Source organism: Pempheris klunzingeri, chromosome 6 (genome assembly GCF_042242105.1).
Source record: "Pempheris klunzingeri isolate RE-2024b chromosome 6, fPemKlu1.hap1, whole genome shotgun sequence".
NCBI lineage: Eukaryota > Metazoa > Chordata > Actinopteri > Acropomatiformes > Pempheridae > Pempheris > Pempheris klunzingeri.
In genome coordinates, this window is record NC_092017.1 from 20217128 (window position 1) to 20232796 (window position 15669).

Sequence of the window (15669 nt, forward strand, 5' to 3'; positions counted from 1 at the left end):
AACATTTCAGTTCGAATGCAACAAGTCTGCTACTGTGTCCAAACTAACTATTTATGACGACAATTAACATAATGTGTCCTGCCCTTAAACTATGGCAGTCTTACATACATGTTATCACATTTGGAAGGCACATATTATCTTTTCATACCTTTTCTTTGCCCAGAAAGGTATGTTTTCTGGATACTTTTCTGCCACTCCTTATCTTACACAGTTGCAAACATTCACACTAAGGGGCTGCACAGTTCAACCACAGTGTGATACACCAGTCAATGAACAACTCCACTGGAGCAGCTGGGGGATTGAGTGTCTTGTACTTTAGTATTGAGGGAGGGGTGAGTGTCAGCCTTTGGTTTAACAGGCAGTCAGTTTAACTGCTGCATAAAGTGTTAAATAATTCTAATATAGTTACTTACTGACTAATATTGGTTATAGTAGCATGAACAGAACAGTAATGTACTACCGAAAAATGTGTTATGACCATGTGACAGCAATATTTTTAATATTCTCAGGAATGTCGTCTTCAGAATCAGCAACAAGTCGTCTCTTCTGATTTGATTGATCTTTGATCTTCAAAGCTTAGTGCCTTGTTGATCTAGAGTATCAGCACATGAAGAGGACATTTCCTACAAGACAGTTTCTCTCTAGTACAAGTGTTTTTTTTTCTTTTTCCTCAGGAATTTCCCAGGAGACGGTCTCTCTCTGTCTTTGGTTTTCTCTCTGTCAGTGTCAACCTATCTCCTCTCACAATTTTTCCCTTTCTATGAGACATCTATTCACTAAATAGCTAGGTCCTTGTATTAAATAACGTAACACTTCTAGAAACAATCTTTCTTAGGACAAGAGCAGCAGTGAATATGAAGTATGTTATTGTTCAGAAATTGATCTGGAAAACTTTGCTTGATCTTAACTTACATTAATATGAATGCCGTGTGTAAGGCACACCTGTCTTTATATCCAGAGTACAGTGACAGAGGTGTTGCCTCTGCTCAGACAATTAGGGTTGCAGTGTACAACCACTCTATATTGCACACTGGCTTTTATTCCTAACTGACTCTGTAGCCATTAGCCTGCAATATGTGTTTTTTTGGCCACATGGGGGCAGGTTGTGAAGACAACATTGGCTTATTATCACCTTTTATGTTGATATGACAAGCTTATTAGCAAAGACTTATCATCTCCAATATGAACTCATTTAGCTCTGTTTTTGGTCTCTACCAACCGCTGAAGGAAATATCTGGCTTTTCAGCAACTAAATGTTCTACTATGTTTGAAAGCTAGTTAGTGAGGCCAGAAGTGGAACTATGACATTGGTGAGAGTGAACCAAAAAGTAAGTAAAATTGAGGGCTGCTCAGAAACTCACTATAAAGCTATGCAAAGCCTAAGGGAGCTGCAAATCTGACTCAAAGTCAAAAGGTGACTTCTTTAACGATATCACATTGTTTTCACATTGTCATTTGAAACGTATCTATAAATGCTGCTTTAAAATCAGATGTCTGTACTCACTGTCATGGCACAATTACAACCTAAAAAATGTGCATCAGTCATCTCAGACACTAGCTGCCATTAATCAATCAAGCTTAGCCTAGGGTAGGAAGTCCAATTTCAAAACTCCTGTCAATACCTGACTGATTTTGTACAGTAAGGCAAAGTCACGCCACAACATAAAACTCTGCACAACTGCAGCAGGAAGAGAAAAGGGGGCCTGTCTAACATAAGAAACCTGGCTGGTTTGGTCATTAAAGTATGGAAGGCCAACCAAGCAGAGTAACCTTCAGATGACCGTTCGGGAGAGATGCTGTCTCCAAACAGTCGGTAGTTGACACACCCCACCAATCATGCTAATGAGCAAACAGACAGTCCTCTTCACACTGTAAACAAGGATCCAGGGAGAAGCAAAAGTGTCTAAAACCATTCAACCTACACTTATTTTTAATGGGGGAGAATGTGAAGACCACAATACACAGCTTCAACTCCTATCTGCCTACATCTGTACAAATCATTATTCCAATTCCTGCCTAAATGGGAGGCATCAAAGGTAAGTGGGGCACCAAACAGGGTTGCCCTAAATCCATTTTATCACAAACCACCTCAACTGACCTCTACATATAAGCTGGTGGGCAAAACAAGCAGCATCACAGCTCAAAATGTTTGAGAGGTCAGAGGCACCAGAACTGAGCACAAACCAAGAGAATGCAGGACAGATATATGTAATGCTGGGGAAATTGTACAAATTGGATTGTGATGGTGTGTGAATTTTAATGAAATGCACTAATTCACTTTAGCATCTCTAAATTTTGTGTTTAATTCAGCCCTTATCCAGAGCCACTTGAAACGATTAAGTTGGTAACAGTTAAATATCTTCCTCACAGATATTTTGGCAGGATGCTGACTCTTTGATGGACACATTAACTTCCACAGCAGTCAAACCTCCGTACACTGGGTTAAAAGATTCTCTCCCCCTTTCCATGCTTGAAAAATGAGTGTGGACATCCAGAGCTCCACTGCTGATCTGTTCAGCTAATTTGGGGTTTGATGTGGAGGTAATGGAGAAGTCTTGTGGAGCTGTCTGGAGTGTAATCTACAAGCTGACATGCTTGATGGAGTGTGGCATTCACATGTCCCCAACTCGGCTGGGAGAAGTGCATGCTGACAGATGGATGGGGGAGGTCCTGGTGGGTGAAATCTAAATTTGTTAGCCTGAGCAGATAATAGGCTCAGAGGGGTGGATTATTGCCATCTTTATGTGTAGTTTCTCATAACAAATAAGCACAGGTTTTCAGAGTCTATTTCTTCTATGAATGTATAACTTTGGAGAAAACTTTCAACTTTAAAATTGTTTTAACCTCTTAAACTAAACTAGCCTGTTGTTGTCCACACTTAGGATTAGGCTTTGATCTAACCCAAACCGTAGTAACAGAAGAACTGTGAGGCCAAAATGCAACCCTAACCCAGGGTACCAGTAGGCAGGTTTTAGAGGTAAATTACTATAATGACCACAACTTAATGTGGGTTTTAGATTGCAAATGTACCACACATCTATAATCCTAGAACATTCAGTCAGATATAATTCTTTATGAATGAATTATTTATTATATTATTTATTTTTTTATATTTAGAGAAGTGCAAAATATATATGTTGAACACCCAATGGAACCATATAAAGATTGCCTGTTCTGCAAACGTGTTCTTGCACAAAACAATAAATAACTTGTAAAAATACACTCTATCTTCTATTAAAAAGATATGAAACATTGGTGAGGGGATGTTGTGCTAATGACAAAAGAAAGCTGAGACCACATTGTCATTGCAATATTACTGGAAAACCTTGGCATTATGAATCTAGTTCAGGTTGTGTAAAAACAAAAATGTGAGTAATTTAGACCTCAGTTGAAATGTTGTAGTGCAAAAGTTGTATGTGCTTTTTGCACATTCTTATTTGAATATTGTTCTGTAATCTTATGTATCACCTACACACATTGTGTTAAGAAGTACAGTGGGGCAAAAAAGTATTTAGTCAGCCACGAGATGCAAGATCTCCCACTTAAAAAGACGAGAGAGGCCTGTAATTTTCATCATAGGTACACTTCAACTATGAGAGACAGAATGGGGGGAAAGAATCCAGGAAATCACATTGTAGGATTTTTAATGAATTAATTGGTAAATTCCTCGGTAAAATAAGTATTTGGTCACCTACAAACAAGCAAGATTTCTGGCTCTCACAGACCTGTAACTTCTTCTTTAAGAGGCTCCTCTGTCCTCCACTCGTTACCTGTATTAATGGCACTTGTTTGAACTCGTTATCAGTATAAAAGACACCTGTCCACAACCTCAAACAGTCACACTCCAAACTCCACTATGGCCAAGACCAAAGAGCTGTCAAAGGACACCCGAAACAAAATTGTAGACCTGCACCAGGCTGGGAAGACTGAATCTGCAATAGGTAAGCAGCTTGGTGTGAAGAAATCAACTGTGGGAGCAATTATTAGAAAATGGAAGACATACAAGACCACCGATAATCTCCCTCGATCTGGGACTCCACGCAAGATCTCACCCCGTGGGGTCAAAATGATCACAAGAACGGTGAGCAAAAATCCCAGAACCACACGGGGGGACCTAGTGAATGACCTGCAGAGAGCTGGGACCAAAGTAACAAAGGCTACCATCAGTAACACACTACACCGCCAGGGACTCAAATCCTGCAGTGCCAGACGTGTCCCCCTGCTTAAGCCAGTACATGTCCAGGCCCGTCTGAAGTTTGCTAGAGAGCATTTGGATGATCCAGAAGAGGATTGGGAGAATGTCAGATGGTCAGATGAAACCAAAATAGAATTTTTTGGTAAAAACTCAACTTGTCGTGTTTGGAGGAGGCTGAGTTGCATCCAAAGAACACCATACCTACTGTGAAGCATGGGGGTGGAAACATCATGCTTTGGGGCTGTTTTTCTGTAAAGGGACCAGGACGACTGATCCGTGTAAAGGAAAGAATGAATGGGGCCATGTATCGTGAGATTTTGAGTGAAAACCTCTTTCCATCAGCAAGGGCATTGAAGATGAAACGTGGCTGGGTCTTTCAGCATGACAATGATCCCAAACACACCGCCCGAGCAACGAAGGAGTGGCTTCGTAAGAAGCATTTCAAGGTCCTAGAGTGGCCTAGCCAGTCTCCAGATCTCAACCCCATAGAAAATCTTTGGAGGGAGTTGAAAGTCAGTGTTGCCCAGCAACAGCCCCAAAACATCACTGCTCTAGAGGAGATCTGCATGGAGGAATGGGCCAAAATACCAGCAACAGTGCGTGAAAACCTTGTGAAGACTTACAGAAAATGCTTGACCTCTGTCATTGCCAACAAAGGGTATATGACAAAGTATTGAGATGAACTTTTGTTATTGACCAAATACTTATTTTCCACCATAATTTGCAAATAAATTCTTTAAAAATCAGACAATGTGATTTTCTGGATTTTTTTTTCTCATTTTGTCTCTCATAGTTGAGGTATACCTATGATGAAAATTACAGGCCTCTCTCATCTTTTTAAGTGGGAGAACTTGCACAATTGGTGGCTGACTAAATACTTTTTTGCCCCACTGTATACACCAATCTGATGAGGTTGGTGGTCACCAGGTTATGAACTAGTATCCTGACTAATGCGAGCGTGGAAACACTGTAATCACTGGGATACGCAACATTAGGCTGGTTGATGAGGCGTTATCGCGTCTGCTTTTTCCCCTGCTTTGTTTAAGCGATTTCCATGAGTAATACAAAAGTATATTATTGTTATCAAATTATCTGAGAGTTACAGGTTTTGAATCCCTACACCAGCTGGAAGAATAATGCACCGATGCCCCTGAAAACTCACTGTCAGTGTGCCCTTGAGTGAGGCAGTTGACTTCCAACTGCTCCAGCAGGCCTTCTAAGTGACCACTGGTAGATGTCTGAGGTTGTACAGGTTAGCTGGAAGTGTGACTAAGTGGAACATTAAGAGAATGAAGCAGATTATCACTGAAAAAGAGCACAGAACTCAGGTGACCTTCCCTGGAGAATAAAGGTTAGAAAATAAAAGACTTCAGGCTTATTACCGAGTAGGATATGAAGATGAATATAAACTTTGTCCTGGATCCTCTGTGCCTGTAACCCACTCATGCCTCAAGATCCAACCAACCTTATCAGCAGCAAATCTACATGGATTTGCATACAAATGAAGGCTGGCTCGCCACTGACCTAGTTGGGTCCAGACTGGATGCTAACCCTTCCTGACAGGTTCTCCCAGAGCGCTGACCGGCCATACTCTACTTCTGCAGCGCCAGGAAAATACAAAGGAGCAAAAGTTTAACTTCATCATTCCAAAACTATCTTTGATTTTAATGAATATTTTTTGTCAACAGACAGATGAGTGTCTGCCAAATCTCTGCTCTTACTGAATGCACTTCATAAGTGTAAGAACTGTAGAAGTTTACCTGTGATGACTAACTGATCAGTGAACTGTTTCGCTGTTGGACAGTATGAAGGAATCCCTTCTGAGGATGCAATTTTTGAGCACTCTGTGGCTTTCTTATATGTAGATCACTCCCAGGCTTGGTAAACTGTCAATATAAGCATCCCTTTACGACTACATGGTTACTTCAAATATCAGTATTCTGATATCATCTATAGTTTTTCTGCTTGTGATGGAGCTGTTGAAAATATTGCAGACCACTGTGCACTGGAGACCGTCTGGGTTGAGTTCACAGCTGCAGTCAAGCTAAGAAGAGGACAGTGACAGAGATTAAGACTGGCTTTAATACATTACAGTAGTGCTGACCTTGGCTTTTGTCTGAATAAAATGTACCGTGTGTCTTCACAGATAATTACCTCAGGATGTGAGTCCACTGGGACCCTCCTCTTACAGCACTCACTTTCCTCTTTCATTTTAATCGAAAGGAGGCACTGCTGCATGTTTTTTTTTTTTTTTTTTTTTTTTTATAATGGTACCAGGCTCATAGCTGATCCACAAAAGGTCAGCGATAAAGATTGTTCAATAATGAATGTGCAAGTTTGTATGGACGGCTTTGAGACTGTAATATTCCATGATTGCATTTTGATACTAGCCATTGTTTTTACATTCCGTTTCTCTTGTAAAGATGCATCAACATGAAGTCTGCATGAAACAGTTAACTGTTTTCTATCAAATCACAGCTTTATATTATAGTACATATACAAACCAACATATACAAACCAAAAATACATCACTTTTCAAACTAGACATATTAGTGGACACAGTGCCCTATCTCACTCAAAGACTTGCATCTGAAATATTCTGATGTGTGACTATGCCACTACTGGCAGCCTCCAAATAATAATATTAATATAACATAAAATGCAGTACTTTCATGGGAATAATTTAATGTAATGGACTTTGTTGTTGATGTAGTTTACAGTCTGTCAGTAACCCTGCAAATCCTACATCTCAGGCTACTATTTGCAACTAAATTCTAATCTCAAGGACATCTACTCAGGATCAGTATGACAGTGTGCACCAGGGATGATCAATGAATTTTTGAGAGTCATTAAAATGTTGACTTTACTTCTGCTTCTACAAACCTAAACCATCTGTAGGCCATTCTGAAGCATTCTGCAGCCGAATGGTCTATTTCATGCCTAAAACTTGATATATAGAAACCATTTTCGGTGATTAATTTTAGAGAAATCTGCCACCTACATACCAGCCATGCTTTTCCACTTGGAAGAAAACATCAGTGACTGTCCACTGAGTGGTGTGTATGTCCGGTATGTTATGTGTAGGAAAGGTTCATATTGATGTCTCAGTAAAGGCGGGCACTGTCAATCATGTATTGTAGAGCCAACTTGAAATGCCAAGCAAATTCCTACTGAGCCTTGCCAGACCACAAAGAGCAAAAAAAAGTTGGCTTCATAGGAATAGGCACAATTTTTATAAACTTCAGCACGTGTTTCAGAATTAGCTTCTCATCTCGCAGCACTTGATTCTCAGCAGGAAAGTTTTAAATTTAAAATATCTGGATGTTACTGACATCCATCTGTGTTGCTTAATGGATGCTCCTCCACAAATTCAATGCCATATCTCAGGCTCACCTTGCAGATCTTGTACAGTGAATCCTGTCCATCTCCGTCGGAGTCCTTGAAGTAGTCGTGTGCGGGGAAGGTGCGGTGGATGTCCCGGGTTATGACACCCTCCTGAGCTGAATCCTGCAACACACACAGATCACATGCTTTAGACTTGTGACAAAACCAATGCCATATTTTGATAAACAATGTGCTGAGTTTTCATATCCTCTTCGATATTTCTCCTGGTGAAGGTGCAAGGTTAGACACTGCTTATCCTGATTTATACACTTGTTTCTAAATGGACAGCACACACATCTTTTTTGGCATTTTCACTGATCACACGCTTGCATATCTTTTTTTCGGTTTGGAAATGTTTGTATAAAAAGGTAGAAAAGAAAGCAATGTATTGTGCTCAACTCAGAACACTGCCGCGATACAAAGCAGCAACACACTGCTATGTCACTGTGTTTGCTTGTGTTTGTGTTAGTTTTTGTCCCATTCCTCCTGCAACAGCACTCCCCAGGCCTCAGTCTCTTAGTCTGTGCAGTTTAATCCACAGCCACTGCAGTGTATACACACACACACACACACACACACACACACACACACACACACACACACACACACACACACACACACACACACACACACACACACACACACACACACCAAGCAAGTCTGCTTGTTTTCTTATACACGTCTCACTCACAAACACATACTGTACATACACAGGCACTATTGGCACTATTTTACCCTCATTTTCTTTTCTCACACAGATGCACACAGTCAGTCATACGCACAGCTTCACACGCACAGTGCAAACACTACCGGAGAGAAGACTGGCAGCACAGCATTCTCCAACAAGTCACTGTAAGCTGCAGATAAACCAACCCTGAGCCTGACTGGCCTTGATGTGTGTTTGTGTGTATCAGAGAAAATGTAGGAGAGTGTGTGTGTGTGTGTGTGTGTGTGTGTGTGTGTGAGTGAGTGAGTGTGAATGAGAAATTTCATCTTTCTTGCTTCTTTCTTCTCCTTGTTCCTTGACAGTAGAGAGAAAAGAGGATGGGACTTTGAGTTAGGAGTGTCTCACAGAGAAGAAAGGCAGTCTGCTGCACATTTGTGGAAAAAAATTGCAGGATATCATGCTCATACAGCGAAAGGTCTCAGCCAGGAGGTCTCTTATGGCACCCCACGCATTTGTGCAGGGCGATTCTTTCACAGTAAAACATAGAAGCACAGCAATGCTCAGTGAATAGATTGAAACAGCTCTGGCGAGACAGAAAATCACTAGTACAACAATGGAAGTTTCTCAAATTTGGCAACCCAAGAAGAGATATATTTGTGTTCTGGCAGCCTAGTGGCTAAAATGATTTACCATGTAATTGCAATGTGGCTGGTTTGAGACCTTTATTGCATGTCATCCTCTGTCTCTGTTTCCCACCACAATCTCTATCAAAGCCCTAAAAATGTAATCTTTAAAGACAGAAAAGAAGTGCTGAAATATAAAACCTTCCTAATGACTGTCAACCACCATTAAAAACACATTTACACTTTTAATTTTACACCTTGCAGTCTCTTATTTTGTTGATATTGGGATGTTTTCAGAGCTAACAATGATTAGTTGATTAATCAATTCAAAATTAAATTATCTGGTTCCAGTTTGCAAATGTAAATATTTGGTGGTTTTCTTACTTTTCTATTATTGTGAACAAAGCGATTAATTGTTTAAAAAAAAACATTCTGCAGATTGTGGATAATGAAAATAATCTCTAGTGGAAGCCCTTGTTGTTCATGTACTCAGTTTAATTTTCAACATTATTTTTGCATAACTCTGTACTGCCCTGTATATATATGCATTTTTTTCCTTTTCTTTTTTTTTTATTAATAAATATTTGAGGCAATTTAGTGCCCTCTTAGTAGTAGATAGTAGGCAGTAGACATGAAAGTAAGAGTGAAATGGGGTTTGACAATTAACAAAGTCCGAGGCCAGACGCGAGCCAGGGATTGTGCAGTGTCTTAACCCCTGGGCCACCAGAGTGCCCCCATGCTAGTGTTTGTGTTATATAACATGTGCTATACATAGCAGTTATAACTTGTGGCAGATGGTAAATTGTGCATCTTTGTTGTAGTTTTTCTTAAATTTGTTTTGTAGCTCAAATTGATTTTTTGTGTGTAAATTTAATTTAGGAAGAAAAATCTAGTAAAATACTAAATCTTAAAACAGGAATCCAGCCACAACCAAAAGCTTGTGACAAAATATTGACTGCTATTAATAATAATGCCTGATTTACATTCAGCCACTTTGTGTCACATGCTTGTCAAAAAATATGATGGCTCCTAATGTATATAAATAATCACAAACACAATTATGCACACATTTTATTTCATTTATCATTACTGTACTGTACTCAGCAATTAGCTAAATATAATTCCTTGTTTACCATGTTGGCAGTACTCTGCAATATGCTTATTTTGTATGAGTGCAAATACATATGGTTTAAATACATGCTTCACATGTATCCACACATACACACGCACTAAAGGGTTTGATAGAAGCTGCTGGCACAACTGTGTGTAATGCTTTAATGAGATTTGTAGTGTGGAGGTGGTGTGTCGTTCTGTGTATTATGTGTTGGAAATGGAACTAACAGTTTTTACATTATGTTCCTTCTGAGGCACAAAAAAAATAAACAGATGCAGCTCTTCAGGAATGAAGGGAGCGCTGTGTGAGATTTTTTTCACACGTGTTCATGGTTGTCTTAACCTGACAGCAAAACAAATTTCTTAATGGGACTTAAAAGATTGATAAATTACATTTCACAGGATATATCTGGATTTGTTGACAGCAGTGGTTAACTTGGGTCGTCCTATATTTTGGGCTAAAAAAATAAAGTCAAAAACTCTGGTTTCAGTTTCTTCGACGTGAGGATTTTTTATTTTTTTTTTCTTTGCCTTATGTGATTGCAAAACGCATATATTTGGGTGTTGAACTGTTAGTTGGACAAAAGAATTAATTTGATGATGTCAGATTGGACTGTGTGAATTGCGAAATACTTTTTCACCGTTTTCTGAAACTTAATAGAAGAAATGATTAATCAAGAAAATAATTTTCAGTAGCAGCCATACTCTCATTAAACCCATATAAGCCTAGGATGAAGACTGAAACACCATAATCCTTTTCTACAGAGATTTGTTTTTATCTTCACAAAGACCAGTGACAGTTAAAGTGAGAGACAGTGGAAACGTTTCTTGCAGTCAGTGGATGTTTTTTCCACTTCTTACTGTTGTCAGAATAAGTAATGGGACGTACACTGAACATTTACGTGGTGTGGTTTCTTTGTCATGAGAGTACAGGACGACGACACAAAGAACAGTTCCATTAATTGCCCAGGGAGTAAAAAAATTACTTTTAAAATAATTATAGACTAATGATTATTGAATTAATTTTGTGAGTTAGCCCATCAATCACGAACACATTTATGACACTGCAATTACCATGGCAACATCAGCGAAGACCAGCAAGAATCCGGTTGACAGTGAAAGTTGTAAACACTTTGATTTAATAAACCATGCATGCCTCTACTAATTAAAAGCCTCATTACTCAAAAAACACCACAAAAAATGGGGAGGAGAGGACGTCCTCTACTCGGCTTAATCTCTTTCCTTCTCGTCTTGAATCCTTTCTTCCTCTTCTCTTCAATTTCCTTCTCTCCTTCAATTCTTTACTCCAATCTCCTTTATTCCTCTTCTCGTTTATCTTCTCCATTTTGGTACTTCCATATTCCACCTCTCCCCACTTTTCTGCTTCATCTCCCACTGTACCATTTCCTTTATCGCTCTCACTGTCACCTTCTTTTCCCTGTTACATTCTACTCAGATCTCTTTCTCTATTCTATATTCTCTTTTCTACTCCTTTTCGTTCTCTCCTCTCCATACACCTCCATGTGTCCTCCTAAATATTTGCCTCATCTCCTCTTATTTTCAGGGCTGAGAAGCAAATATGCAAAGATATTTAAACCCCATGGTCTCAGCGTGCAGGCTTCCAAGACCAGCCTTTTTTCTGACAGTGATTCCTTACATATTTCATGCACCACTGTTCTCTTCCTGCTTTTTTTTTGAACGTAGGTTTTATCTCTAACACCAAAATTTCATCAGGAGTCCTGCAAAGCCTACAGAAAAACAAACACATACTGTACACACAGAGGTAAGTGTGTTAAGTGTTTATAGACTTTACTAGAGTGCAGTGCAATTTGCCAGTTTTCATGATTTCAAAAAGGTTGGTGGTAATACTAGGTCACAAATATCATAAGGAAACAATAAATGGCTTGCATTTACTTATCTTTTCAAAGTTAATTATTCATTATCCCTTTGGTCATACAGACTGTCCACGGCTAATCTCTCTAACTACTGGTCCATATTGTTTTTGTGCACATCTATGCCATGCTGAACCAGCTCTCATCCATAGTAAGGTTTGGTCTAATTTTGAACCAAAGCATTTGCAGGTTGATTCCATACCCGATATGATCCAGTTGTGTACATTACAACATGAAGAAATGGCCAGTTTTACGGCAAGTTTAAGACATCTTGTACAATTACAAACACACTAGAAAGACCAAAGGTTGTAATAAAAAAAAATTTTAAAAGTTAAATAAATATCTTTTAAAGCTTTCTTTGGTTATAGGGTTTAGGTCACATTGTGATGAGGTGTAGCAAAGATCGTTTGGCTCTGTGACTCTGTAAAAGGATCATTATGTTATGCTCATCTCCACAGTCACTACTCCGACAATTTGCAGTGTAAATAGAGTAAGTAGTAGCACTACTGCATCCAGCTTGTATTACGTTCAGTAGAACTCAATTCAAAATGACACTGTAAGTTTATTTAGGAAATAACAAAAATATGGTCGCTTTCGTCTTCCCCCTTGCTGTCTCCAAAGTTCATTTTGTTTTAAAGTGAACTGTTCCTTACATTCACTACAAATCTGATCTGTTTACCTTTCCTTGCTAACTGCTTGCTGGAACAAGAGTTATTCTATGCTATATATGCTGCTTATTTAGACGGATGTGTGAATGTGTGTGTGCACAGTGCACGCACGTGAAAGCTGAAGCTGGCAGCTCTTTGATCTCTGCAGGGAGGCTGAGGTGTTCAGGAGAAACTGCAGCCTCATCAGCAGCATCAGTTCTCCATCACAGTGCCCCAGTTCAACATCCCTGCTGTATTTCATTCGTAGAAACACAAAACAAAAAGAATACATTCTAGTTGTAAACCCTGACGCCAGCAAGCAGAGTGTCCAGGTCAGTGGACCATGTTTGTAATTAAGACTACATCAAGTATTTGGCTAACATGCTCTACAGGCTTAATGTGGCAAATTCAGATGTGTTCCCTTTCTGCCATGGCTTATAGGTAGAGAGTCCAACATCATAAGGCACCACCAGGTCATCATTCTCTGAAACTGGACAGAGACTTGGGTAAGTGTCATTGAGCGTGGGACAGCTAGAGGAAGTGAGCCCAGCATGATCACCACTATCGCAGTCATCCATAGGATCTTTAGCCTGAATATCTTTCCACTGCTGCCACAGGTGAATCAATGGCACGGACAGTCAGGGGAATCCACAAAGCTGTTAGCGATCCGCTTGTTCCATTCCCAGACAGGGATAGGAGAAGGACAGAGGATCTGTGGCTGTGACAACACCATGGTGGAGAAGGCAGTATTATATTTGAAGACAAGGCTATTCTTGACTGCAGGTAATCCTCTTAGTTTTTATGTTGCTCTTTTAGTTAATGAAATACAGATGTGATTTGCACAACCAGAAAATGCAAATTTCACAGGAGTGAGCAGGCAAGCCTATATACACATATTCATGAGGGCATGCACCATAGTCTGCATACATACACACGCATGTACACTGATGAATGCATAAAAGACCAAAGTCAGTGCAACTAAGTAAATTCAAACACACATACAATCAACTTATACTTTTACAATGCTTGCCCACATACATACATTTTCCGCTTTCACCTTAACACAAACAACAGGAATGTTACAAATCAGCACAGACTCCCTCAGCATTTTGCAGATGACATAATAAATATGGAGAGATTAAAAAAGCATTAGCACAGGCAGGGGGATTACATCAACACTGTCCGCCATCAGTCTGAATTCAACATACTGTGTGTGTGTGTGTGTGTGTGTGTGTGTGTGTGTGTGTGTGTGTGTGTGTGTGTGAGCGCGCGCGTGTATGTGTCAGTGTGTGTATTCTTCAGTATTGTGTGTACCCATTAGATTTATCCCCTGGTGGCTTTTAAACTGACTGACTGAAGGCGGAAGAAGAAGACAGAAAAGGAGATGGAAATAAGGAGAGAAGGAGTGGGAGAAGCAAAGAGCAAGGAGGGAAGAGAAAGAGAGACAGAGACAGATCAAGATAGATAACAGAGAGAGAGAGGGAGAGACAGATTGAGACCGAAGCTGAGAATGTAAGAGATAAACAGGAGGGGAGAGAGATATGTACAAAAGAGGGGAATGAGAGGCTTCCTCTAATTGTAGCCTAGGGGCTTGTTGGGCAGACAGTCCATTACTCAGACCTCACTGACAGGTAGCCTACTTAACACATGCAGCTAAAAATAAAAACTGCTGATGGTTCCAAACCTGAGTCCACCTCCACATCCCTCTACATCCAACAGCATTTCATTTATCTATACCTGCCCGGTGAAAGCCACCACAGGTTCACAGAGTCGTGAGGCTTTCCTCAGTGAAACAACTGTCTGGAGAATCACTGAGGCCATACACTCCTGTGTCCAAAAAGTCAAACCAGGTTTATTTATTCTCTGATGTGATTAAAATAAATGATTTGTTATTATGCTATGTTTTGGATAAATGCAATAAATTATTAACTGTTGCATAATGCATGGCTTGGAGGATGTCAAATATGTTTACATACAGTTTTTTTTTCCAATTGACAACTATATCTTCCACATCAAATTCATTAAATATAGTCATGTTTGAGGCATTGACATTATTTTTGAAATAAATTTCCATACAAATACAGTTTTAAGTATTTCTAGAGGAAAAAATGCTAAACTTACAGCAACAGAAATAGTGCTTAAACCATTTAAATCATTAGGCAATTCAAATTTTAAATCAATTGCCAAAAAAGCCTGGTGGATTTGGTACAAAACTAGCAATTTGAGAAATTTTTGGAAATTCTGGAGGACACTTTCCACAATGTTTTTTTGTTATATCAGATAGCAAACAATAGATTACTGAAAAAAATACAGATAAGACACAAAATAATGATAAGATGAATAAATAACTTTACAAGGATGCAAAACAACCACTGCAGGTTGCTCAGATTAGCAGGTAATTATTTCCGTTATAATATACTTTTTCCATTGTAGTTACAACATATGAGTCAAAACAAGCTCCACTGGCTGAAACTAAACTGCTACTGCTGCAATACTATTAGAGTAAAGCAGTAAAAGGGCAGAAGCTTGATTGTGGATATTTTAAAGGTTAATCACTGCCTTAGGAACTGTGTCTTAATTTATATTAAGCTTGAAGGCAATATGAGCAAACACCTGTCATTTTATGATAAAAATAATTCATTCAGAGGCTGGTACAGCTGCACTGACACCGGAGTTGTTCCATGTCAAGTGTACTCTTGCAGCGACAGGTTAAATCCTCTGTCCACTTATTGTTTACCTTGCTGGCTATTAGGCTCTGTTAGCTTCCTCCTGTCTCTATAGGGAGGAAAGATGAAACCAGGGACATTAAGGGGCACTGGTCATTCTGGGGCTTGCTGACATTGGTGACTAGTGACCTTGGTGAAGTCTAGTCATGCTGTCCTGCTGCAAGAGTCCACAGTATCAGGTAGACAGGTCGAGTTTTTCCAGTGAAAGAATATCGTGCTGTAGCTACACTACTAGAACAAAACAACACTGGATCTACTAGAACAATATACTGTGGTACAGTATCAGGACTCAGTAAGTCTGTCCCTACAGGGGAAAAGAGAGCAGACGTTTGCATTTTTCAAGGCATCAAACATACTTCAACTGTAGCAACAGCTTCACATTACTTGTTGGTGGTGCATAAATAAACATTGAAGGGATGCAG

General features: G+C 39.5%; 1 protein-coding gene across 2 annotated transcripts in view; it reads right to left on the reverse strand.

The window, feature by feature from the left end:
* Window positions 1-15669, reverse strand: part of rabgap1l (RAB GTPase activating protein 1-like) — a 109871-nt gene that overhangs the window by 35787 nt on the left and 58415 nt on the right. For both annotated transcript variants that reach the window (XM_070831586.1, XM_070831585.1), the window contains exon 14: window positions 7589-7702. In XM_070831586.1, coding sequence (XP_070687687.1) covers window positions 7589-7702 — 114 coding nt within the window. The remainder of the gene's footprint in view (window positions 1-7588; window positions 7703-15669) is intronic.